Below are 24,897 nucleotides of genomic sequence, written 5' to 3'. Positions count from 1 at the left end.
ATCACTGATTCGCCAAAGGCCTTTCTGACATAACATGAGGGCTCTCTCAGTTCCAGTATGAAGCAAATTAATCACAATACAAGTGTTTTCATCGTATCGTTCAGCGTTACTCTCTTAAAAATAAAGGTTCTTTATATGGTTCTTTGAGCAATGCTATAAAAGAGCCATTTTAGTGCCATAAAGAACCATATTTGTAAAGGTGATGGGTGTGAAGAACATTTATATGTTTAAAGAAGTTGAGGTAAAGGTTCTCTACCAGTTTAAAAAATTCTTTACACTCTTCTCTCTTTTTGTTTACAAAAATGCTTCTTCTATGGCATTGTTTAAAGAGCCCTTTGTAGAACCTTTATTTTTTTTTCAGTGTTCTGCTGAGATTTACCAGGAAGCACCTGCATTTTTTACTAGACAGATGGACTCTGTCTCTTTCTTGCATAGTAATAATCTTAGGAATTTTGGTACTGGACATCCCACAGTGTGTTCCACGCAAATCCAAAGCAGAGGGAGGCAGGGAGGGGCTCCTCCCATTCTTTCAGCCAAAATGCATTGCCCCAAAATCCTGCTCTCGGCCCTCCTCAGGAAGGAGAGGAGTGTATTCAAGGTATCAAGAGACTGATGCAGGCCTCTTGCCCACTCTCTCGCTCTTTCCCTGTCTCCCTGTCTCCCCACAGCTGCCACGTCACATGACTCTTAAGCTGGGGTTTCACAACACACTCTGTGAAGGCCGAGCCAGAGGCTGAGCTAGCAATCATCCTTCATTGTGCGAGTTTTCCTACAATGCCTGTCATTCAGGGCTCATCCAGAGATTTGTACTTTCTGAACATGCACATTTTTGTCCTGTTATTGTAGCAAAAGAAAACAGCGGCAAATTCCACACCACCTCGTTCCGACAGTTATTTTAATGTATTTTATTCTTCCTCCTCCGGTGCTCTCCGATTCGGAGAGTGTCAGTGGTGAAATGTTAATGACATCATCAAAGCACTCCAAAGAGGCTCCCTGGCGACAGGTGCCAGGAGATTTCTGGAAACACCCCCACCTGACTAACGCTCCCCTTTCATCCTGCACTGCTAAAGAGTCATGCACACACAGCACACACACATCACAGAGCGCCCACCAAGGGCCCGCTGCTTAGCTTTTGCAGATGGCCCAAAATGATTATTATTATTTTTTTAGTTAGAGAGTCGTCCCAGAGGTGATCGGTGGCGCAGCACAAGAACACGGAGCCTCCCCAGCCTCCAGCTAGCAGCAAAATTGCTAACGCTCATACGGCACGCCCTGAACTCTCACAACATTAAAAGAACAAAATATTAAGTGCCAGTTGTCAACCACAAGAACAAAAGCATGGAGGAATTAAATATGAATCATTTCTCACCCACAGCTCACTGGAACAAGTCGAGACCTTCTGATAAAAGTGTGGATTTGACGCTCTTAATTAAAAATGAATTTGTGTTTGTTAATTAGACCCTAAATTATTATAGTACAGTTATCTCTAACCTCACATTTGATTGGCTGGGAGGCAGTGAATAATGGAACAAATTTCTCTAAGTATCAGTACGCCTCATCAGTATTAACCGTATTCTGCTTAGCAATGACCACCAGACATAAAACAGCAACAAACGAACCTACTAAATAAAATCCATAAGCTCTCATATTCTAACAGCTAGCAACCCAATGAACAGCCACTGTCTTTCATAACATAAATCATCAATGTTGCCAGTGCAAATGATTGGACACCTTACTGGTCTTAGTAACACCCCCCTTTGGCAGAAATCACAGCGAGCAAATACTTTTTGTAGCAGCTAAAATGTTTCAGTTCAGGTTCTTTGCAGAAGGCCTCTAGTTCGGAGATATTTTTGGGGCATAGTCTTGCATGCACAAGAGTTTCCTTGGTCTTCCAGATCTGATCATGACTTCCACAGTTCCCCTGAACTAACATAATAACATTCTACACTATAGATATTTTCTTAGCCAACCCCTGCCTTATGGGCATTGATTCGTTCTCAGATGCCTCATGCCTCAGGCTTGACTTGCTAATCAATGTCTGAGACCTTTTCAAAATGGATTTAAGAATATCTATATCATATTAAGACTTTCTTTATTATGAAACACAGTGTAGGTGTGCATTAGAATGAGCTGAAAGTATTGAGCTTCAGGTTTGGTTAGCTACAAAGGCTGTGTTTACTACTTCTCAATATTTCTCAAAAATGACTAAATGTGTCTCTCACCAGTATGTATATATTGGTGCCCAAACCTTTGCATAGGAACTATTTATCAGTTCTCGGAATACAACTGTGGTAATACAGTTAAGGTTGTGCTATGGCGCATTTTCTTGTGTATTAATGCATCATTGTTGGAGGTACAGTTTTATTTATTTAATATTTTAGTAATGTAATTTCTGAATTCAGAGTTTAAATACAGAATGCACACTGACATGTGTATAATTTGACTGTGTTAGCCATACTCATAACAGTAGAGTGTAGGGTACTATTCAATTTGCACTGGAGTGTCTCGTATCTTGTGGCTAGTGTGTTAGTTTAGAGCTATATAAAATTTGTGAGTTCACCCACTCTTTAATTTGGTTGCATTAAACAATCCTAGTTTTGCCGGACCATCATTGGCTGCATAGTCTTGTCAATGGCATTTCACCAATGGGGAGTTTGGGACCAAAATATATGCTCTTTTGAAAAAGGTTCTGGGGCATAAAAATGACTATGTGATAAAAAAAATGATCTATTGTGTTTCATGTACCAGTTTAACGTGACCCTGTGTGGTAAAGGACTCCTGTCTTGCCCTCAGAGCCTTAAGATGCAGACCACATATTTACCAGTATAGATGTGAAGTGACCAGGACCTCGTGAACATGGCTTGTAACTACTGCCGCGGTAGCAATGCTGGACAAGGCTGGCAGCTGGCGTAAACAGGCATTAATGCCACAGTATGTCTTTGCATCATTTTCCTTTGCAGTGATGTTTTAAGCAAGGAGACGCAACTGCAGCTTACCTAAAATCTCCTCTCAGCAGCTACGTACTGCTAGAAATGTAGTCCTCGGATCTTCAGTATGAGCAAATATTTTTTCCAGGCAAAACAAGAGGCCGCTCTTGCACATGTACATTTCAACAAGGTTCATCACTCGGTCAATGGTCCACTAAGACTGTCAGACACAAGAACAGTTTTTACGCTCAGGCCATCACCTCCAACAACAGCTAATCACCATCATTAGCTATAGGCCATAGATATTACTGATCAACTATTATCACTCATATCCTACAGTTACTGCACCACTGCACCATTATTCATTCCACATATGTGTACACTGCTGTGGTTTCACAATATTTAATCTGTATAGTGTTGCATCTTGCTATTCTGTGAATAACACTGTAAAGCACAGAAATGTATAGAAATGTCCTGGTATAGTCTGTGTATACTGTATATGCTATTGTTCTCTGTGTATTGTCTGCAACTTTTATGTAGAGTAGCTGTATATTGTTAATACTAGAGAGACTTGTGTGTGTGAACAAACTTGGCCAATAAATCTGATTCTGACTCTGATTCTATGAACAGATCTGCAACGAGGTGGAAAACACTACAATAATAATGTGACGCAGAAACCAGGCGTATGACAATCCCATAAGATCAGAAGATTCTTGCACCATGTACATTTAGACAGAAAAAGGAGGAAAAAGATATTCGCCCTAGCAGGAGGCTCCTCACTCCCAACGTCTGAGACATTTAATGCCCTTAAGCAGTCGAACCGACTGACCATTATCAGAACTCTGAAAGCAAACAGCTGATCAAACTTCAGCAGGGGGATTTCATTTGTAAAATGAGACCTTTCCCCAGCAAGCTGCTCATGACTAGCACCAGGAGGAATGCATAGAGAACTGTTTCTCACGTCCAAAACTTGGCACTCACAGGGCTGAGGCTAGGGGAACTGAGATGAGCAAATTGTGATGAGCAGTTCTCTCTATTCATCTTAGGAAGGAGGCATGTCCATGCTAGCTCGAAGTTGGCTAGAGGGACGACAGCTTGAAGGCTGTTGGTGAAATGAGGCAAATACTTTTGGCATTTCATCCATGTCGGGGATACCACAACACTACAAAGCCATATAGATTCAGTAAAAAGCTTTGTTTTGCCCTTGATTTTGAATTGTGGTAGGTGAATGGTTATTTTGGACTTAATCTTTTATTCCATTCAGAGTTCCCTTCGGTTTCCAGTCCACTTTCCCACATAGAGTTAGCCTAGCATCTGTGGTTAACTAATGTGGTTAACACCAAGCAATACAGAATGGAATACCAGTATGTATATATTGGTGGATAGTGAATTCAGCTCTTAAATGAAGCAACCACTACAGTTCTGAGTTTTTTTTTTGGCTGACAGGGAAGTCTGACAGGAAAGAAAATGATCAAGCCAGCATGAATAGCTGATTGGATTTCTTGACGCATTTCAAGCATGTTGAGGATCTTACAACGGATGGGCATTTGTACATGTGCTTGTCAACTTCGAATGCCTGCTAATGCCTGTTAATGTAATCACAGTTCTTCATTGTGAAGCCTGTGAAAGCAATGTGGCAGCCAGTGAGTGAAATCCCTGAAATACCTTTCTGAAAACCTCCCAAAAAAGTAGTAGGTCTAGTAAATTCTCATCATGAAAAAAATGATAACGTTTCCCACTCTGAAATATGACATAATATAACGCACTAGGTGAGATCGTTTTTGTGAGTAGGCTACAAGTGAAGGTGTCTATAACAGTAGCATGGCAACTTTTCACAGTCACAGTCACAAAGTGGACTGATCTGTCACCAGAAGATGAGGTGAGACAAGGCCAAGTGCTGAGGAAACAAATCTGAAAAAAAAAGAAAGTTGTGTCAAGAAGAAAACAACAAATGAAGGAAAATCAACTTTTTTGTAATGCGTGGATGTGGGCAATTCCGGCAAGCTCTGCACAAAATCAATTTCTGTTCTTCACAACAAAGACCATAAAGTGTTGCCTCTGAGCCAATGTTCTTTTGTTTGAGGTGGCCCTGGTCTTCATTCTGGTGAAGTAAACTTGGTTGGATTAATAAAACTCAGGTCGCGACGCCACGCAAATCTTCTTTTTTTTCTACAATAGATCCAATAGTTACTATGCTCAGAACCTGTTTGGGTGCCAAAATGGACGCGGAGGTAAATTCACCTCAACGGCAGTTTCAATGTCACAATGCTAAACTCAAACAAACCAAAATGAGCCTATTAAGTAGGTTGATTACTCAGCTGAGAAAGTGTACGTTCAAGATGTGTTGCTGGCCTATATGTGTGACCAAACATGTTTGATAACACTACAAAGGAGATATATAAAATCAGATTCTTCCTGGAAAATTACCATCAGGGTGGTAGTGCCTGATTTCACAAAAATAAAAGACATACTGGTAATCGTTATTTATGAATTAGTAAATGTGTTACTGTGATGCCATTTGCTTTGAAAGCTTTTTAAATGCATTTTAGTAATTCAGTATTTTGAGTTGTTCTTTGATTGCAAATTTGGTTGGGGTGGAAAATACCTAGATGCGTTTTTACACGCCTGTTTACAACCTTATTTTTTGACCTCTGAAGGAAACATGCTATTTTCCCTTATGGTGGGCTCAAGAATAATTGAACGTGCTCTACGCTGACTGGCTGGCTCAACAGTGATGGTTCACAGAAGCAACATAGAGCACAGCACAGCATCACATTACACTTTCTGTAATTCATCCCTAGTCCTACTAGATAGGGTTGCTATCTTCTCAGCATGGTGAGCGGTTGGCAAGCTAAAAAAGATTGTAGCCGGTCGACTAAGGGTTAGCCTAGGATGGATACCTGTACCCGCCCTTCTCTGAGCTGTGGTTCCCCAATCTGCTAGGTTTAGTTTTTGGCTTAACATGGCTACCTACAACGGCCCTTCTCCAAACACTTCTTCCTTCCATTTGCTAGAAATAGCTGGTGTAAATAAAGTCAAGACTGTTCTGTAACGGGCTTGGGGTTTTAAATCAGAGCATTTACTGCTCTGTTTTGGTTATGCAGATTTCTTTTTAATGAGGAGACAGCAGTGTTTGAGGTCAGTGTGTCACTTCCACGTAAAAAACTCTCATTATAATGAAGGTAAATGCAGTGTTTTGTTCTAGGGCACCTTTATTGTTACAGGAAATCTGTATTAAGTGAAAGGTTGTTCGGAAGGTGATCTTTTATTCCACTCATATGTGAGTCTGAGATTCCATTCAGAGTTCAATGCATTTTGCATTCCACTCGGAGCCTAGTGTCGGTGCCAGTGGTTAATTGATGTGGTTACTTGACCAGGCACTGTAGGCTGAAGTAACAGCACGTACCTACATGTCTCTCCTGTGTAGGAGGCGTATCCGCGTTAGCTCAAAGTTCCCCCTACAGAAAAGTAGCTATAGTGGCGGCAACAGCTTGTGCCCCTGCTGGAGAAGCGAGGCACACACTTGCCGTGCAGCCTCCCACTCACTTCTCACTTAGCGGGGCTTCGGGCCTCCCAGCATGCACCTGCCCTCCCCAGCTCCCTCCGTGACAGGCTCTGGTGCTAGAGCTAGCCCCACTGCCACTGACAGTGCTGAAGACGAGTGGTGGGTGTATTCTGCAGAGGTTTGCAGGCTAAGGAAGCGCACGCTGCCAAAGGAGTGTGCTTGGATAGAACGCTGTGGAGAAGCACCATAAGGAATAGCTCGTCAAGGACTGTTGACAAGAAAATCAGTGCAGAGTGAAGAAAAAAGCCTGCTGATTCTCTTACCTCTGATATGACGGATGTACGTTTACTGGGTAGTCAATTTAATATATAGTATGGAGGTACACTACACTGGGTAATAATATAAGCTGACAGCTAATGCCTAATTGTATTCTTTTGTAGCATATAGATGATATTACATAAGAGTTCTGTGTGTGCGGCCATTAAATATGCATGAGACAGAATATTCAATCATTCTGAGATTACATTCTGTGTGTTTTTTAATATTTGCACTTGTTCAGGAAAATGAACCATCACAGATTGGATGATTGACATTAAGAGTGCTTTCGAAAATATCGTCCAAATCTCTTATACTTGCAAACATGGATGACACCTGAGTATTGCTTATACAATTTTCGGTCTCTTTCTTTTTTCTATGCCCTTTTAAAACAATAAATGCATCTTTTGGCACCTTTCATAGGTCAACAGCGGCCAGCTTAAGTCATTTCTAATCAGGCTGACCAAAATTGTATGCAGCTGACCACTTATTCCTTTCCAGCGGTTAACCAATCATCCGCTCGTTAACTCTTACTTACAGATATCAAAATGAGTAAGACTGCACATCCTTAGTGCGGTCTATGAAAATAACAATACCCTGCACATCTCTATAAACTTGGACTAAATGTGTATCCTAAACTGACTTTCAAACCTGGAGAGTTGCTCTCCACAAATGTAACTAAAGCCTCTCAAATCCGAACGCTAAAAGCTGAATGTTTTCCCCCTAGATTCCTTTAGCTGGGTAAAAGCACTGCAGGTCAGATGGAGTCGTCTCGGCATCCGGAGAGCACAGACTCCGAGCCGGGCCTGCCGTCTCCTGTGGTGCCCCTGGGTTTGTGTGAGGTCGCTAAAAGGGCTGGAGCACTAGCTGCATTTCATGCTGAAGTCAGGGAGGCTGCCCAGAGGTGTAGGCAAAAGCCAAGCACATGTGAGGCCACGCCAAAGTGTTTCTGGACACACTTGCAAAGTCCATGTGTTTAAGCTGAGAAGGTACTGAGAAGGCACAACGCTACAATGGATGGAGCGACAAGATATTTACATTTTCACACTGATACACTCATGTTCATGTGTTTAGCAGTGTGGTAAGCTAGTCCACAATGCTTGGAGCCATTCCGTGGCAGTTTTCAGAGGGTCACCAGGGTCACCACTCCCCATTTTGAGATTTTAGTATTCTGTCTGTTAAGTGAATGGTTGTTCTGGACTTAATCTTTTGTTCCACTCACATGTTCACTGAGATTTAGAATCCATTGAGAGTTTAATTCATTTTCCAGTCCACTTCTCCACTCAGAGCAAGCCTAGCGCTAGTGATTAATTGATGTGGTAACGTCCACTCTAGCCATGCTCCCTCTGGTAGACAAGAAGTGGCGAAGGGAAAACAGACTAAAACCAAAATGCTGGCCCAGCTCTGTGCCGTGATTAAAGCCATGTTATTGTGAGGTGTCTGTGGAGGGACGGCAGCTGTCTTAGCCATTAGCATGTAAGCCTCAAAGGACCTGCGCAGTTCCACGGCGTCTGAGTGGAAGTGAGCCAGAATGCACAGTCACACCTTGCCCTGTCTAACTGCACCACAATCAAAACCACAGCGGAGAGCTCTTCCATGTGTACATAATCTACAGACGGACACATTTATTAATTCTTACATTTTTAATTAGAAGGCCAGGCTGCACATCAGCTGGTTGAGAAATCAACCAGACATCATATTAGTCATAAGAAAATCTCTAGAATCTCTAAAAATCATAATTCAGGGCAAACTAAATGTAGAGAAGCACCAAGCAGTCCATCGGTGGCCAGAATAGGCCAGTTTTCAGCTTAATCAGCCATAACTGGTGACCGGCTGATCCGTCTAATATAACCGTTTCTGTGCCAGTCACATTAATACTTGTCGCATCGCATGTGGGTGCCAGCGGCACAAACACACACACACACACGCCATGGCTGTGACCGAAATTGCACCCTACAGACCTTTCTTACAGTCTGCGTCGTCCGCCTACACCGTTTAAGAGAGCGTTCACCGGTCTTCAGCATTCCTCAAAAATCTTAATTGGGCAGCACAGCACAGCCAACAGGAGGGCAGTTAACATGCCTGGAAGTCTCTCCAGCATGGACAAAAGGCTAGTTTGTCTTGGCGGAAGCATGTCACGCTAAACTTGATTGAGTGGAAACTCTGGCAAGTGTGTTTGGTTGAATTATGGGTGTATTTAGGAATGAGCAGTAGCCTCAGCCACTGTTTATAATACAACCGGAAGCCATTTAACACTACTATTTATGCTTCCGCATAAAGCATCCGTTACATGCTTTAGATAAAATAGATAAGAGAGAGAAACAGGTTATGTTTGAAGAGCCGTCTGGGTTTTCTAGGCATTCAAAGAAGACCCAGAATCTGAGAATTAAAAATACAATTAATGCAATTCATTAAAATAGCATCATCAGACGTGTATTTTACGTAGTAATATTGGAACTTCATCAGATGGTTTTGGTTGAAAATGAAAGTGTGAAATTGTTAGGATCTTAAAAAGCCCAACAGAAAAGCCAAGTACCCAATTATTATTCTGTATCTGCATTATCTAGGTAAATATAGCCAAGTGAGCCACGTAAACATCATACAGAACACTGACATCATACAGAAACATTATATATATATATATATATATATATATATATATATATATATATATATATATATATATATATATATATATATTTCTGTATGATGTTATTTGTAATTCTTAGAGAGAAATAAAACTGGAATCATCCAGGAAAATTGCAATTGGTGCTTTTCTACAAAAAGGACCTAATCTTTTGTCCATATATCTGTCAAAAAGCCACATAAACAACAAATGATTTAGTAAACAACAAGGTCTTTAGACACAGTCTGATTCGTGACAGTCTGTTAGTCTGGCATCTCCCTTCTCAACTGAAAAAGCAAACATGAAGTATGAAGCATATCTTGGCTGTCGAACTGCATCAAGAGTGAGAGATAAATCATATTTGATTTTCCCCTAAAGCAACATGTCTTGGTTTTTGTGACATCATAAAAAAATGAGTTTTTAATAGGTACTGGGATAGTAAACAGTATATATTGTAATTCTGGATTAACTGAATGGTCCACTGGTTATGAAATAGTCACAAAATGCAAATGACAGTCAGTGTTTCCAAGTGGCGTAAACAAATATGTCCGAAAAATGAAGGCTATTAGGTTTTGATATAAGCCACGTTTACCTACCACCAGCAATCTATGTTATGTTAAAGAGTAAATATCCACTGCAAGAACAATCCTCCCCAAGATCAAGCCACCACAACCCTCTAAGGCCTGAGAAATCCATTCAAACCCACAGATCTACCAAAACACTGCCAAGCCGCACCTCCTGCCCAGCTGCACAACTGCATGGAATAATAACAGCTCAGTGGCCATTACAAAACCTGGGGAAATACCTAAGGAAAGCCTTAATTCATGGCTTCAGCTGGACCCAAGGAGTCAAGGAGTGTATTACATAACAGGCGGGGGCACTCACCAGGCCGTCACAGTTGCTGATGGCCACTGAGGTATCCGGTACATTAGTAACGTGGCCCACATACAGGCAGTCGCTGGGCAGGAGCGGCTCCGAATGAGTTCGATTGCCATCCTCGTGCCACTCCACCGTCGCTCCGGGAGCCACCAGCCGTGAGTTGCGGCGCAGGTGAAGGTGGAACTCCTGCCCGAAAACGGTAACATTGTAAAAGAGCAACTCTCTGGCGCTTCCCTGCTCCTGCTCTTCGTTATGTTGGGCATCTCTCCGCCGGCGCCGATGATGCAGCTGCCCACTCAGCCTGCTAGCTGAGACGGCATGGGTGAGGAAGTGTCCGTCCGCATCCACACTGACCGGCTTCACCAGGCCATACTCCCTCAGGACATGCTGCAAGGAATCTGCAGAAGACACACACACAGACACACACATTTGTTTTTATAGCTTTTCGGGACATGGCCTAACAGTCTAACAGTCTATATGTAATAGGGCTGAGCAATATGGCAAAAATACAACATCACAATACATCGAGACACCTTTAAAGAGCCCTTTGGGCTTTCTAGGCATTCAAAGAAGACCCGAAATCTAAGAATTAAAAATGCAATTAATGCAATTAAAATAGCATTATTATTATTATACATATTAATATTGCAACTGCATCCGTTGGTTTTGGCTGAAAATGAAAGTGTTAGGATCTTGAAAAGAACAGAAAATGACCCAATTATTATTCTGTATCTGCATTATCTAGGTAGATACAGCCAAGTGAACACTGAAGCATCTACGCTACTTGCGATACTACTGGTAATACCACATACCACGGTAACGATACTGACACACCCTGATAATGCAATCATTGACATGTTATCACAAGGCTTAAATTCAGGACCACATCAATTACTGACAATATCTATGATATATTCAGAATATATATGAATATATATATATATATATATATATATATATATATATATATATATATATATATATTCAGTATAATGTGATCTAGTTGATCACAATAGCAATAAATACTGTCATATTTCCCCCTCCTAATTATATCCCCCTTTTATAAAGAGGGTTTATTTGCAGGCTTTTCCCCTTACTTCATTAATTCCCGAATGAAACAGGACATGCTGGTGGAAAATCACTGGAAACCCACCACAACAGTGTCCGAACCGAACGAGGGGAATAAAAGAGTGGTGGGACAGAAGGCAACGTAGGAGGAGGTGGACGAGGATTTCGTACCAGATGTTAGATCCTATTCCTTTAGGTCTGTCTCTATGTTAGCAGGAAACCGAGAACTGGAGTTTTTGCTCAAGGACAGAGGTGGGGGTGGTGGAAGAGAGGGAAAACACACTGTGCTGGTACTGGCTAATGTAAAATTTTACAGCCAGAGGTCAGAAGGCATTTAGAGGTGAGTAAAAGTCACCACACTTCCATAAAAGCTTCTTTTTTTTTTTTTTTTTTTTTTTTAACAAACCAACAAGGTAAGTAGAAAAATGTAGATGAACTTCACACGACCATGAATGAACATCACACAGGTCTGCATGCATGTACGCCTCTCGTTCATCTACAGAGGACAACATCCAGTCAGCCCAGGAATCAATCGATCTCATTAGTGACAGAAGGAGAGTGCATAACGGTCTACAGGCTCACTAAAAACACTGTTACTGAAGTTACACAAACGTTGTAGTAGCAGATCTCACTGCCTCAAGCATTCTGGACCACACTCATCTGAGGAGAGCCACATTTACATGGACTTGTGCAGCGTGCAGGTCAGAGAGAGGAGTGCAGAGAGCGTCCTATGCATATGCAAAGCCCTTCACCTCGGCTGACGGTGAGGCTGAAGGTGCAGCCACGCACACACACACACACACGCACACACACACACACACACACACACTGGGGTTTCTCAAGTCAGCAGTGTGTAATAGTCATTTTCCATCGCTCGTGTCTCCTAAGAGAGTTTAAAAAATAGCTGTAACAGAAATGCAAGAGTTTATATATATATATATATATATATATATATATATATATATATATATATATATATATATTAAAAAATGTACTACCTCAGAACTTCAGCTGTCAGTCAGATATTTAGACTGTGCCTAAAGTTAAAGGCTAAAAACACGGTGGAATCTCTCCCGGTTCATCTTTAGCACAGTTCCAGAAGTTGGTGGTGAAAACGCAACTCTGCTCGGAGGAGAAACGACCGCCCGAGACGAAAAGATGAGCGGAAAAAGTTGCAGACACGCAAAAGCACAGAAAAGCTCGATGTCCCTCTAAACACACACACACACACACGCACACACACACGCACACGCACACGCACACGCACACACACACGCGCGCACGCACACACACGAGCAGACTTCCTATTACTTATTTAAAAGTAGTGTTCTGCTGGAAACCTGGAGGAACCGAGTTAGTCCCGCAGCTCGTCTCCTCCTAACCGTTCCTTATCTCCCGCTAAAGTCCCTCCACGTCCACCCAGGACTGAGGAAGAGGAGTGGATGAAGAAGAGGAGGAAGGCTGGGTTCATACCTGCGCTGTGGGCGATATAGAGCGCGCGGGCGAGCTGGACGTGCAGCAGCAGAAAGCAGAAGACAAATCCAAGCTGAACGGCCATGGCAGGTCTGGAGAGGCAGACGGCACTTTGAGCTGAGCTGGGAAAGAAAGAGAGAGAGAGAGAGAGAGAGAGAGAGGGAGAGAGAGAGAGAGGGAGAGAGAGAGGGAGAGAGAGGGAGAGAGAGAGAAAGAGAGAGAGAGAGAGAAAGAGAGAGAGAGATAGAGATCCGGCAGCCAGCCTGCTTTCCCCCTCCCCTGCTAGACGGACTGCAAAGTGCACCGTGCGAGCTCTTCCCTTCGCCACCACCGCACCCCCCACTCCCTCCACCCCCACCCACCCATCCCTCCATCCCTCCCTGCCCGGTCCTCTTTCCCTTGACCACTACAGAGATTAACAGCCTGCTTTCATTAGTTATGTCCCAGAATTCATCTCCCCTGTCTTTACACTGAGGCGCTTTCAGGTCTATGAAACATTTAGGCAGGAAAGACGGCAGCGACGCGCTTCATGAGGAATAATAATGCAGACACAGCATCTGTCCTCTCTATCCATCCACCCATGTGTCCATCTGTCAGAACAATGAACAGCTGGACAGGTACATTGACACAAACAATGTAAAGGAATCCTTAAAGGTACAACAGTGTTCCTACAGTCCAGGGTGCTCCTCCAATGAGTTTTAAAGGTACAGGCAGCCTTCGCCACTTTATAATACTGTTATAATGCTGTTATAATACTGTTATAACGCTGTTATAATGTTTACATCAGCCCAAATCATCTCTTTAAATGAAACAATGGTTTAGTGTTTGTTTAAAGTTGAATAAACTATAGTGAAAATTTCATAATTAGCTTTAATGGATGACCACGGTCAAGCCAAGGTGTTAAGGAGTGCATGGAACTTCAGCAAAATATGGTTAAAATATGTTTCTTGTCTGTCTGTTCACCTGTCTGTCTGTCTATCTATCTGCCCGCCTATCTATCTGTCTGTCTGTCTGTCTCTGTATCTACCTATTTATCTGCCCGCCTATCTATCTGTCTGTCTGTCTGTGTATTTATGCCTGCCTGCCTGCCTGTCTGTCTGTCTGTCTGTCTGTCTGTGAAAGCCAAGCTTTGGGAAAAAGACTGTCTGTCTGCCTGTCTGTGTATCTATCTATCTGCCTGTCTGTCTGTCTGTCTGTCTGTGGAAGCCAAGCTTTGGGAAAAAGACTGTCTGCCTGCCTGCCTGTCTGTCTGTGTCTGTCTGTCTGTCTGTCTGTCTGTCTGTCAATCTATCTGCGTGCCTGTCTGTCTCTCTATCCATCTGTCTGTCTGTCTGTCTATCTATCTGTCTATCTATCTATCTACACTATATGTCCAAATGTCTGTGGACATCCCTTCAAAAGAATGCATTCAGCTACTAGAAGTTGCACCTATTGCTGACACAGCGTGTCTGGACTCTGTAAAGAAGTACAAGTCTTGTGTCTGTCTGTCTGTCTGTTTGTCTGTCTGGTATTCATTTTTTATCTCAGAGTTCTAGATTTTCAGATCTCACTCAAGTTCTCTGGGTAAAAAAAAAGATTATATATATTATATATATATATATAATTATATATATTATCTATATTATTATAAGTATAGTAAACATCACAAATGTGTCATACAGTTTTTGTTAAATCTTTGTGTTTGTGAACTAATCATCCAACACCAGTACCTGAAACTCACTAATGCTTCTTTACACAGTGTGTCTTTTTTAAACCTGTGGACATTTAGCATGTACTGCCTGGTACTCTTACTAAATCGAGCTCAGCTTTAACACAGTCCCCCATTTTTCGCTCTTGTGCGAAGGTCTGCTCATATTCTGACATGTGGCGGCGTCATTAGGGAGCAGAAGCTTTGCTGAATAATCCCCCAGTATTACCCTCCTCACCTATTCCCATCCAGACAGATATTGGTGCCCCGATCTCTCTATCAATCATCCTGCCCAGCAGAGCCCCAGGAGAAGGCCGGCTGTCTGAAGGTTCCCTTTCCTGCCAACTGCCTATCAGGGACATTAAAGTCTCTGAGCCTGATGCAATATGAGGGGCTGAATCACCAGTTGCTTGAACTTACAATTCAAATCTTTTGGGCTTGAGTCATTGGTGTGGAGTTCAGCTACCTCTTCAAACAAATGATCCTGCTTCATTGCTGTGTGAGAAGAGGCAGCCTACATATATTTGACATAAGCAGCAGCACAGAATAAAGATTGCAATTCCGTTCCAATGAAAGTAGCTGTCTTGACCCTGGAAACTGCAAAAGCGACGAGACGAGAAGCAATCACCCAAAGCTTGTTTTTGTTAAGGCCAGACGAGATTTAGGTTTCTCTGATACTTTCTCAGAATTGGGATTCGCTGGGACAACCGTATTTCTTGGGCCTTTGGCTTTCTCTGAGCAGCATCAATCTACATGTGTTTGAAAGCCGCAGAAAAAAGCGTAGAGGAGTGTTTTTGTCAAGATTAGTTTGGCGTGATGTGTTTCATCTGTCATCTTTCTGGCCATGTAGCCAAAAAAAACAAACAAAAACATGCCTTGAAAATACATGCAGTGTCGCAGCATGTGTAATCTTGATGGTATTCTTCTTAACCATGGTCAAATAGGAGGGAAATGCAGCGACTTGATCTGAAATAAGTGGATTATTGAAATAAATCACCTTGGTAGGATTGAACAGTGGATTCTTGGAAGGGAAGGAAATCAGCTGAATGTCTAATGAATCTCCCCAGCCCAGAAGGAAGAGGAGCGCAGGCCATCTATCTGTCAGCATATCTTTCCCTCCACTCATCTCCGCTGAGCCATGCATCTGAAAGTACAATTACTGGTCCTCTTTGCATTTGAGGGCCAGCATAGGTTGCTCAAGGATAAGCAATAACATGTTTTAAAGCAGTAAGCCACATGAAGCTGTGCTCAAACCATGGTTGAGGGGTTATAATGCAAAGTGGAGTAAGTCGTAACTGTGGGGAAATCACTGTAATGCATGGCCTTATTGAGGAATTGATGAAATACACCAGTGGTTATTGTTGAAGGAAAATTCAGCGTAACAAAACAGGACTGGACAACAGGCCAATTCCAAAACCTCTAAGACAATCTTTTGTAACAATCTTGAAATTTTACATAAACCCATCCCACAAAGCTGGCAAAGTGGCTAAATGCGATGGGAGATTATCATGTTGTTGATACTTGAGAGCAGCACATCACCACCAGACTCACGTAAGACTCTGGAATAATTGAAGGGCTTCTCTTCCAGTGTAAAAACTATGCTATAAAGATGTGGCTTCTGTAAGCCTGTCATATTGCCATAAACTAGCCAATAAATGCAGATCTTATCGTTTTTGGGGTTTTTTTTGTCACAAGCCCTACATACAAGAACAAAAATAGGTAGCTAAAACAACAGGGTTGTACATAGGCTTCCTGAACATACATCCACATCTTTCACCCCAAACAAAGTAGGATGCTGACTATTGACACATGAAAGAAATACTTCGGCTGTGGTATAAGTGATAAGTGGTATGAATACATTCTTTGCATGTATTAAAAAAAAATCTAAAGAATTATAAAATATTAATGGAATTCCTCTTTAATAAAAAATGCAACAGGTTACTACTGCTTGGTTAAAAATATGGTCAAATTATTTCTCAATTATTTGCCCAATTTAGTCCTTTCCAATTCCTACCCGCTAACTGTCACACAGTGCTCCAGTACTGGGTGAAGGCTAGCACATGCCTTCTCCAAGTCAAATGAGACCAGCCAACCTCATGTTTTTGAACTAAGGCTAATGCAACATCATTGGACAGTCCACTTGCCACTTCACTGCATGCTATTCTTTTCAATGGAGAGAGCTGCCGCATGCACACAGTGCATGGCGGGTTGTGTCACGCCCAGATATATGTGGTACATCATCAAGAATATGTGGTACATCATCAAGTGTCACACATGGAACAAATACCTTTCAAACATAGAGGACAAGCTAATAACGCCAGCATCTCTTAATCCTGTCACCTGTATTCTCCTGCTGATAACGCCAACTCCTCATTAGCTATTATTTTATTAGCATATCATTTTTGAGTTGAACGTCAAGGCTAGAGCTGCTAGCCTTTTTGCACAGATCATGTCACCCAGAGAACACCGATGTCTAAAGCCAAGTGAAGGTCAAAACTGTAACAGATCATATAGCATTCATCTCCGGCACCTCCAGATGACCTCGTCCACTAACTACGTGGCCTCTGTGCTGAAAGCCGCCACATTGCGGCTCCGTAAGCATAGCCAGAGAGAGCCAGCAGCTTTATGACATAATGGAGAGGAGGGCGAGTGAGCACTGACCGGGGGAAGCATACTGTAAGTGCAAAGTAGACGGAGATCGGGCTTCCTGACAAGATGGCACCGGGACAGCTGAGAGCCTGTGAATGTATTATGCTTTTCTAACGGAGGTAAAAGAGCAGACGTGTCACTTCGCTATAAAGGCTGACTGCGGTTTAACCTGAATACTGCATGCCTGCTCTGCCGGCTAGCCAGACGAGGCACGCTAACTCTTTTATAAGAGATGATAGATTTACCAATCCCAGACTGCCCTGTCCATTCCACAGCTGGCACTGTGTTTAGGGAATAAATTGGGAACATATGAGTGAAGGCAGGAACCAAACTAAATATTTGCATTTTATTTACCTTTTAATAACAGGGGTGAATTCTCTGCAGACAAAACTGACTTGCATTTGGTTGGGTGTACACAGACATTCATCCTGTAGAAACTCTACAGGAAGAGTTTGATTGTACTATTCACCAGGAGGGGTTTCCTTTTCAGAGCTCATAGTAGAGATGTCATTTTTGCCCGGAGCAACAGGCCTGAAGCCCCTTCTTCTCCCAATCGGACATCCTAAAAATTCTATCTATGCCTTGTCCATGTGTTCACCTTCCCATCACCTCCCTCAGCCAAATGAGTTTAAAGGAAGGGGTGGGGGGAGGGTCTGGCCTTCTACCACAAGTCAGAAGCCACTCGAACTCCAGTGCACAGCCCCCCCCCCCCCCCCCCCGCTTTGCTTACAAACCTAATCCCATATTATCATAGGCTGATAGCATGATCCAATCACAGAAAACAATAGATGTCATACAGTCTTTATAGTCTTTATAGATAAGCAAGTCTACTTTAGATTATACTTGACACTGTGATGCAGTTTAAAGCATGTGTGTGATCAGTTAGGCAGGCAGTTTGCAGAGTGCTAATCCCTGGGGTATATGCTTCATAAATCAGTAAATTTAAACTGTAACAGTAAAGGGGAATCCCACTATTTGATTGAGGATGCCAAAATGGTTAAGGGTTAAGAGGTAAAGAGGTAAATAAAGACATTCATAATGGTGCGACTTAGAAGAGTTAAATGGCTCACAGAAGTTAGTACGCAAAATAGTTGTCTGCTGCCTGATGTCTGATATGATAGTACTGAGATAATGTTTTGGCCTAAAACATATTTTATTAAATACATCAAAGACGTTGTAAAACTCCATTAATGTACCATTTTCTCTCCATTTTTGTCCGTTTTTAGTTTTCTCCATCATTTGAACCCTGTAGCTGCTTCTGTACACTGTGTAAATATTTCTGGAGGAATGGGCCAACAGAAATGCTATATATATATATATATATATATATATATATATATATATATATATATATATTATGTAGAGTCATTACATATGAATAAATTGCACTAAAAACACTGACTTTCATCGCAAACACTGAATCATGCAAAAATGAAAGAACTAGCAGAATTCCTCTTTCAGGGTTGGATATTTACATACACTGTGAAAAGTACACAATCCTTGAGGAACATTCAGAGGTTCTTTCATTTGAAACTGTGGAGGAACCTCTTAATGTGCTTTTTGGAACCTTCAAGAAACACTTTTCAGAAGACAAAATGTTCCTTGAAGGTTCCCCTTAAGTCGCCTTAAGAGCTTCCTTCAGAGTTTCAAACTGAAGAACCTCCAAAAGTTCCTCAAAAATCTTTTATTTAATAGTGTGCCTGTGTACATTCCTCAGTACAGCTGTATGTTCGATTGTACTGTTCCCCAATAATGTAAACTGTGGATTTAAAAAATAGGGAACATCTATTCTACTATTCATACATGATGCAAAATATGTATTAGACACATTTGATGTCATTGCACAACTTATACTAATATAACTCACAATATGCAAAATATTGGTTAAGGCCTCAGGTCAAAGCCTGTGCAAAGGAGAGACTGGATGGTCTGCTTGAGTTAAGACTCAGGTGGACTAGAGAAAATGATGCGAAAGAGTGAGTTTAAAGCAGATGGTCATGTATATTAATCATAATCTTAGCAAGCCCAGGGGCACAAGCCTCCTGAACGAAGCACACAAACTTCTCCATTAACCTGGATGTGAGAGCACATCAACTATTTGAAGCACGTCTAGATGTGATTATAAAACAAACATGTTTTAGCATTTTTATGAAATCTATTAATAGTAGAACAGACCATTGAGTATTGACTTCCCAGAAGATGGATGCATGTATACACTCAACCCCTTAAAGCAACAGCTCAGACAAAAAGTCAGATTCACACAATTTCTCTTTACTCTAAATACAGTGGATCAGTCAAGACATGCTTGGTGTCTGAACTGGAGCTACTAGGCTAATACAGACAGATAGCTAATAAAGAATAAGTAATAGAAGAATACAGCCCACCGATTAGTACAGTGCAACAAACTGCATACTTAAAATGTTTAGTGCCTTCAAACTGTGTTGAGTCTCTGATTACATTGCAAATCCCTTTATGTAAAAATCTATGAAAAAATAATAAACACAGATATGCAGAAAATGTTAAGTACTGGCAGGTATACAAGTTTTATAGGTACAGATATAAAGGAAAGATGCAGTTAGATTATTTCTTATACATCTTGCTATTTAAACCAAGAACCTAAGCAAATGTATTTAAAAATATTTAATACAAATATATTTATCGGGCAATTTCATGAATGTCAAATTCTGTATATTGCTGCTGTCTCTCAAATTGAGTCCGTTTTTAGTTTTCTTAATAGTTTGAACCCTGTAGCTGCTTCTGTACACTGTGTAAATAATTCTGGATTAATGGGCCAATAGAAATACTCTAAATTAACTGATAATAAACTTTCATAAAGTTACCATTTTGGAGATACATGCTTTTTATTGCACAGCAACAATATGGTTTAAAAAATATGTTTTATTATTATTCGTTTAAAAAACATTTAGCCGATAAATTAGTTTGGCCATTTTTATGCATTACAATAATACATTTAATAATAATATTTAATAATATATATAGGAACAGAAACAGGATCTGCAGGCAACACATCTTAAAGCCCTTTTTTTCTTGCTCATTTTTAGTAATGGCAGTTTCAGTATACAGTTTGCACAGTGCTATTTGGTTTGGGTAGAGCTTCCATTACTTATTAGATACATCGACCGTTTAGCTCCAGTGTTAACTAAAGTAGAAACCTTAATACACAAAGTTTTTTTTTTTTTTCAAACTACAATTTTAAACTAGATCTTATATCCTGTCATTCATTGCTATAAAACATCACACAAAGATGAAGCATTTGTATATCTGAAGGAAAACTATGAGCTCATATACTGATCCACCCACCATAGTCAACCCCCTAGCAAGCCTCCCTACTCCCCAAAAAACTTTATCAACCAACTGGATTCTCTTTTGAGGACACTTTTTAGAGGGCACTTCAATCCTTTAGTGTGGTCATATGGCTGATTTAGGCAGCTAGCGTGCTAGGCATGCTAATATGTAATAACATATGTACAACACAAGTTGAATTTCCAGCTCGTTTCCTGCGTCTCCGGCCAAGCTCGCCATATGTGTGGAAGTCATATGAGATCACCATGAAGGGCCTCAGATAAAACACATCCACACGGACACACACCATGGCGCTCAGTTCTCTTAATTTAGCTCCATGGCCTGACGCTGATCTCAGAGAATGGATGGACAGAGCTTTGAGCTTTAAGTGGACGAGAGAGAGAGAGAGAGAGAGAGAGAGAGAGAGAGAGAGACTGACAGAGACAGACAAAGGAAGTGAGTGAGAGAGGAATAGACAGAGAAAGAGTAAAAGAGAGAGAGCGAGAAACTGGAAACTGTGAGGGAGGGGGAGAGAGAGAGAGAGAGAGTGGAGCTTCTCTGGCGTCACCACTGGCCCTCAGTCAGAGCTTGGTCGAGCCAGAGTGTCCCGCCAGGACGTGTGTTTCACATTTACTCCCCCATCCTTTTCCCCCTTCTAACACACACACACACACACACACAAGCACATGAATCCTCGCACATTACATGAGCAGCTGAGCTCCAGTGCTGCTCGCAATACGCACGCATGGTCTGGCAGTGTTTCACACGCATGCACAGGCACACGCTAGTTTGGGGACATTCGATTCGCACAGTATTGTGGGTAAATAAGCTTTCTCTGATGGGTTACACGAACGGAAGCTGTTTATATCTCACCAGCTTTCTGTTTCTGACAGCAAAACTAAAGGAAGAGCTGATAAAAGAACTTCATGGGGAACAACGCCACACCACCCCACACCTGGACCTTCTTGTGATGTCAGCTTTTAAAAACACCTGTGGGGTGAAGGATTTTCATTTTAACAAAAAGGGGGAATATAGACGAATATACACTTTCCATAATATTAGTGAATACCTCAAATAAGCCATAATAGATTGGTGGTCGATATGGTATCACATGTTTTTGTTATAGTGTTGTTAAGGTGTAGCTGGAGTGGTCTTAGGGGGTTGTTGTTGAATCCCATGTGTTGCTATGGTGTCTCTGGTGGATGCAAGAGCGTTGCCTGGTAGTAGCTACGGTGTCTCAGGGGTTTGCTAGGATGTTGCTAGGTGGGTGTTCTCTAACTAGTTGCTATACCATGTCTGATCCATGCTAGGGTGCTGCTTGGTTTCTGCTATGCTGTTCCAGGTGGTTACTATGCAGATGGCTAGGGTGTTCCAGGTGGTTGCTAGGATGTTGCTAGATGTTTGTATTGTAGAAAGTTGTGTACTAGTGTACTAGCATCAAGACTACTTCCGAAGGGCACACAAACGTTTCTCCACAAAACTGAGCTTTACATTAGAAGGTTGAATTTAGAAAATGACATTTTTAATAATTTTTAATTAGTACTTGTCTGTATTGACCAACATGACATTTACACCTAAAATATCACCAAATAAATGTTGTTTTTTGATGTTTTAATTAAACTGTTATTTTCAGGATTACATAAGATTCCCAATTTACATAAGATATATTTATTTTGAAAAAAATTGGATGATTTATATGCATCCCTCAGACTGACAGACTAGTAATAATAATAATAATATTAATAAAATATTTCAGATTTTAATTTACACATCCAAGGTAAGCAATTTGACCAGATGAAGAAATATGGCCATTTTAGGATAAAATTTATCCATCCTGTTACATACCACCCAGTCACGATTTACTGTGAATACGGTTCTCATGTTAGAAAATTTTTTATTTATTTATTTTTATTTATTGGGGGGGGACATATCTTTCAAGTGTTTGCTTATGATGACAATTTTGAAATTTGCAACCTGGAAATGGCACCCGTTTCGTAAAATGACTCACTCACATAGAAAGCCCACTTACTTTCTGTCTGTGTTACTTGAGCACACTGAGCATACATTTGCACCCAGTGCTAAAAACACACATGCACACAATTGTATGCCTTTTTTCCATGGCCCACCATCTCTGAGAACTCAACCACGACTGTTTAAATCTCAACAACTCTGAGTTCATCTGAATATTAAGGTGAATCTGGAACAGAAACGAAGCTGGCGAGTGCTTGGCAAATTCCTTCAGAGACCAATACATTTCAGCAGTATATTTTCATTGGCGAAAGCTGTTTTCCTTTCATTTCAGCAGTATGAGTTTTAAACCTAACAGCTTAATAGGATGGAACAAGTCGTTAGCAAGCAGTCATTTCAAAAGGCCTTCTGGTCAGTAGTGTTTTTCCAGAGAGCATTAAAGCAACTCTTCTAGGTTGCTCGCCCTGCTGTGACATTTACTGGACCTGAAAGGAAACAAAGGGCCAGTAAAAAGAGTAGCCTGGCACTGTTACCAGAGGCTTTTAGAAAGAAGGTTTTATACACACATGCTGACACATGAGCACAAGCGTGGGCACCCATGAACTTGCAGGGACATAAAACGACTGGTTCACACCCAACAGACAAGACCGCAGACTTCTGTATATGACGGCTCCCTACACACTACTATCTATACACACTACCTCCAAGTGCCATCAGCTTTCCAGTGATGCTACGCTAGCAGCAGATCAAAAATAGGGGGTTGGCTGACTTTTTGTGGCCCTGATGAAGCACATGCTAGCCTTCAGCTTCCCAGCACTGGAGCACTGTATGATGGGAGAGATCTGTAGCTCTGTGCTCAGTAGTTCTCGACTCCACTCTGGCTCTGCTGGGAAGTAACTGTTGAATGAATGTCGAACCAAAATCATATTTCAGGGTCAGTTTGCGTACAAATATGGTTTCGATTTGGAGTTCAGAAAGGCAGTGTTCAGGTCTGGCTACTGGAATGAACTGCTGATGGCCGGCTGTGTCCGAATACTTTATGCCTGATCTGGCCGACATGTGGATTCATTAGCTAGTCAGCTCTGCCGGTATATTCACATTGTTACATGGGGTTCTTACAGTATTTTACATGATGGGATAGCACCCGTGAACTAAAGATTCTCCATCAGGGGGCGCTATTATCACTCAACTGGTTAGGTGTGTCATTAAAAAGAAAGTCTCATCAACCACTTCAACAGCAGCATCTCAACGCACGTCTGTTTTCAGTCACAAATTCCATGGGAATGAAGTAGTAGAGCCAGGACACAAACACATGGGGACATATTTTCATGACTGAAAATAAACTCTGTATACAGAAGATGCTGCTGCCGTTGCATGATAAAAAACATTGTAAGAGTAGTGTAGTAATGTAATACTGCTAGTAATCAACCGAAAGAAACATAGCTGCATTCTACTGCAGCTTAATTTTTACTGTTTATTCCTGGTTTACCGGATATTCTGATCTGTTACCTGTTATCTGCGTTTTACCATCCAATCCTGTGTATGTATATTTAAATTTGTTTAGACTAGAGAGGTCCTGACACATACGATCCAGGCACATTTGAATGAATTGGGTATCATCTTTGTTTTATCCACAATGTCTTGGTATTCTCAAGGCGCCATTAACAGAAATTATTCCCAGCAGGCAGCAGTAAGAACGTTCTGAGTAAGGTAAATAAAGTGTAGAGCTATTTTAAAGTGGAACATTAAAACAGACCATAAATCTGAAATTTTTAAACCTACAAATAATACTATCACTGAAACGCTCTGTTTCACCAGCAGGAGAACCGCACACCTTTCTTTGTTTTTAAACCAGCACTGAACAGGGCTTAGAACTGCATGGAGGCTTATACACATGCTAATACACATGTGCTATTGAAACTCAAATCACAGCACATTCACCCACTATAAACCAGTTATTACACATCCGTAGACCAACAACCACAGATATCAGTTCAAGTAAAGTGTGAAGTGACTTGAATGCAGTGTAAACTGGGAACTGATTGGTCAGAGAAGTCAGCAGACTGGATTATAAAATATTTAACACTATAAAACAGAAATAAAGAAAAACAAAAAAGCTCTACTAAACTAAATACGCCAGCCCAGAATGTCTCATTATAGAAACTATTCTAAAAAAAAAATAAAAAATTTAATAAAAAAAAAAATTATAAATAAAGGGATTTTACTTCAGTATTAATTAACCGCGTCTCTTATCTAAACTGTGTGACTTATTTATACAAACACAAAGATCTAATCAGATCTGTTTCAGCTGATGCTCAGCGTTAGGAGCATAATTTAAACTATCATCTGTTCATTCTGTGGCTCAGGGGTTAGAGCTCTGGGCTGTTGATGACAGGGTTGTGGGTTTGATACCCGGGCTTGGCAAGCTGCCACTGTTGGGCCCTTGTGCAAGACCCTTCACCCTCATTGCTCCCTGGGCACCGTAGCAAAACGACTG

The 24,897-nt window shown here is 41.3% G+C and overlaps 1 protein-coding gene across 2 annotated transcripts in view; it reads right to left on the bottom strand.

Annotated features, from left to right (window-relative positions):
* The window catches only part of adamts2a (ADAM metallopeptidase with thrombospondin type 1 motif, 2a), a 76,103-nt gene extending 63,031 nt beyond the window's left edge, over positions 1 to 13,072 (bottom strand). For both annotated transcript variants that reach the window (XM_072661483.1, XM_072661484.1), the window contains exons 1-2: positions 12,794 to 13,072; positions 10,259 to 10,650 (exon numbers count right to left, since the gene is read on the bottom strand). In XM_072661483.1, the coding sequence (XP_072517584.1) occupies positions 10,259 to 10,650; positions 12,794 to 12,878 (477 nt within the window). In that variant the 5' untranslated portion in view covers positions 12,879 to 13,072. The remainder of the gene's footprint in view (positions 1 to 10,258; positions 10,651 to 12,793) is intronic.
* Positions 13,073 to 24,897: the final 11,825 nt, after the last annotated feature.

This window comes from Salminus brasiliensis, chromosome 18, assembly GCF_030463535.1.
Source record: "Salminus brasiliensis chromosome 18, fSalBra1.hap2, whole genome shotgun sequence".
NCBI classification, from domain to species: domain Eukaryota; kingdom Metazoa; phylum Chordata; class Actinopteri; order Characiformes; family Bryconidae; genus Salminus; species Salminus brasiliensis.
The sequence above is the reverse complement of the archived record's forward strand: the minus strand, read 5'-3'. Positions and strand labels throughout refer to the sequence as shown.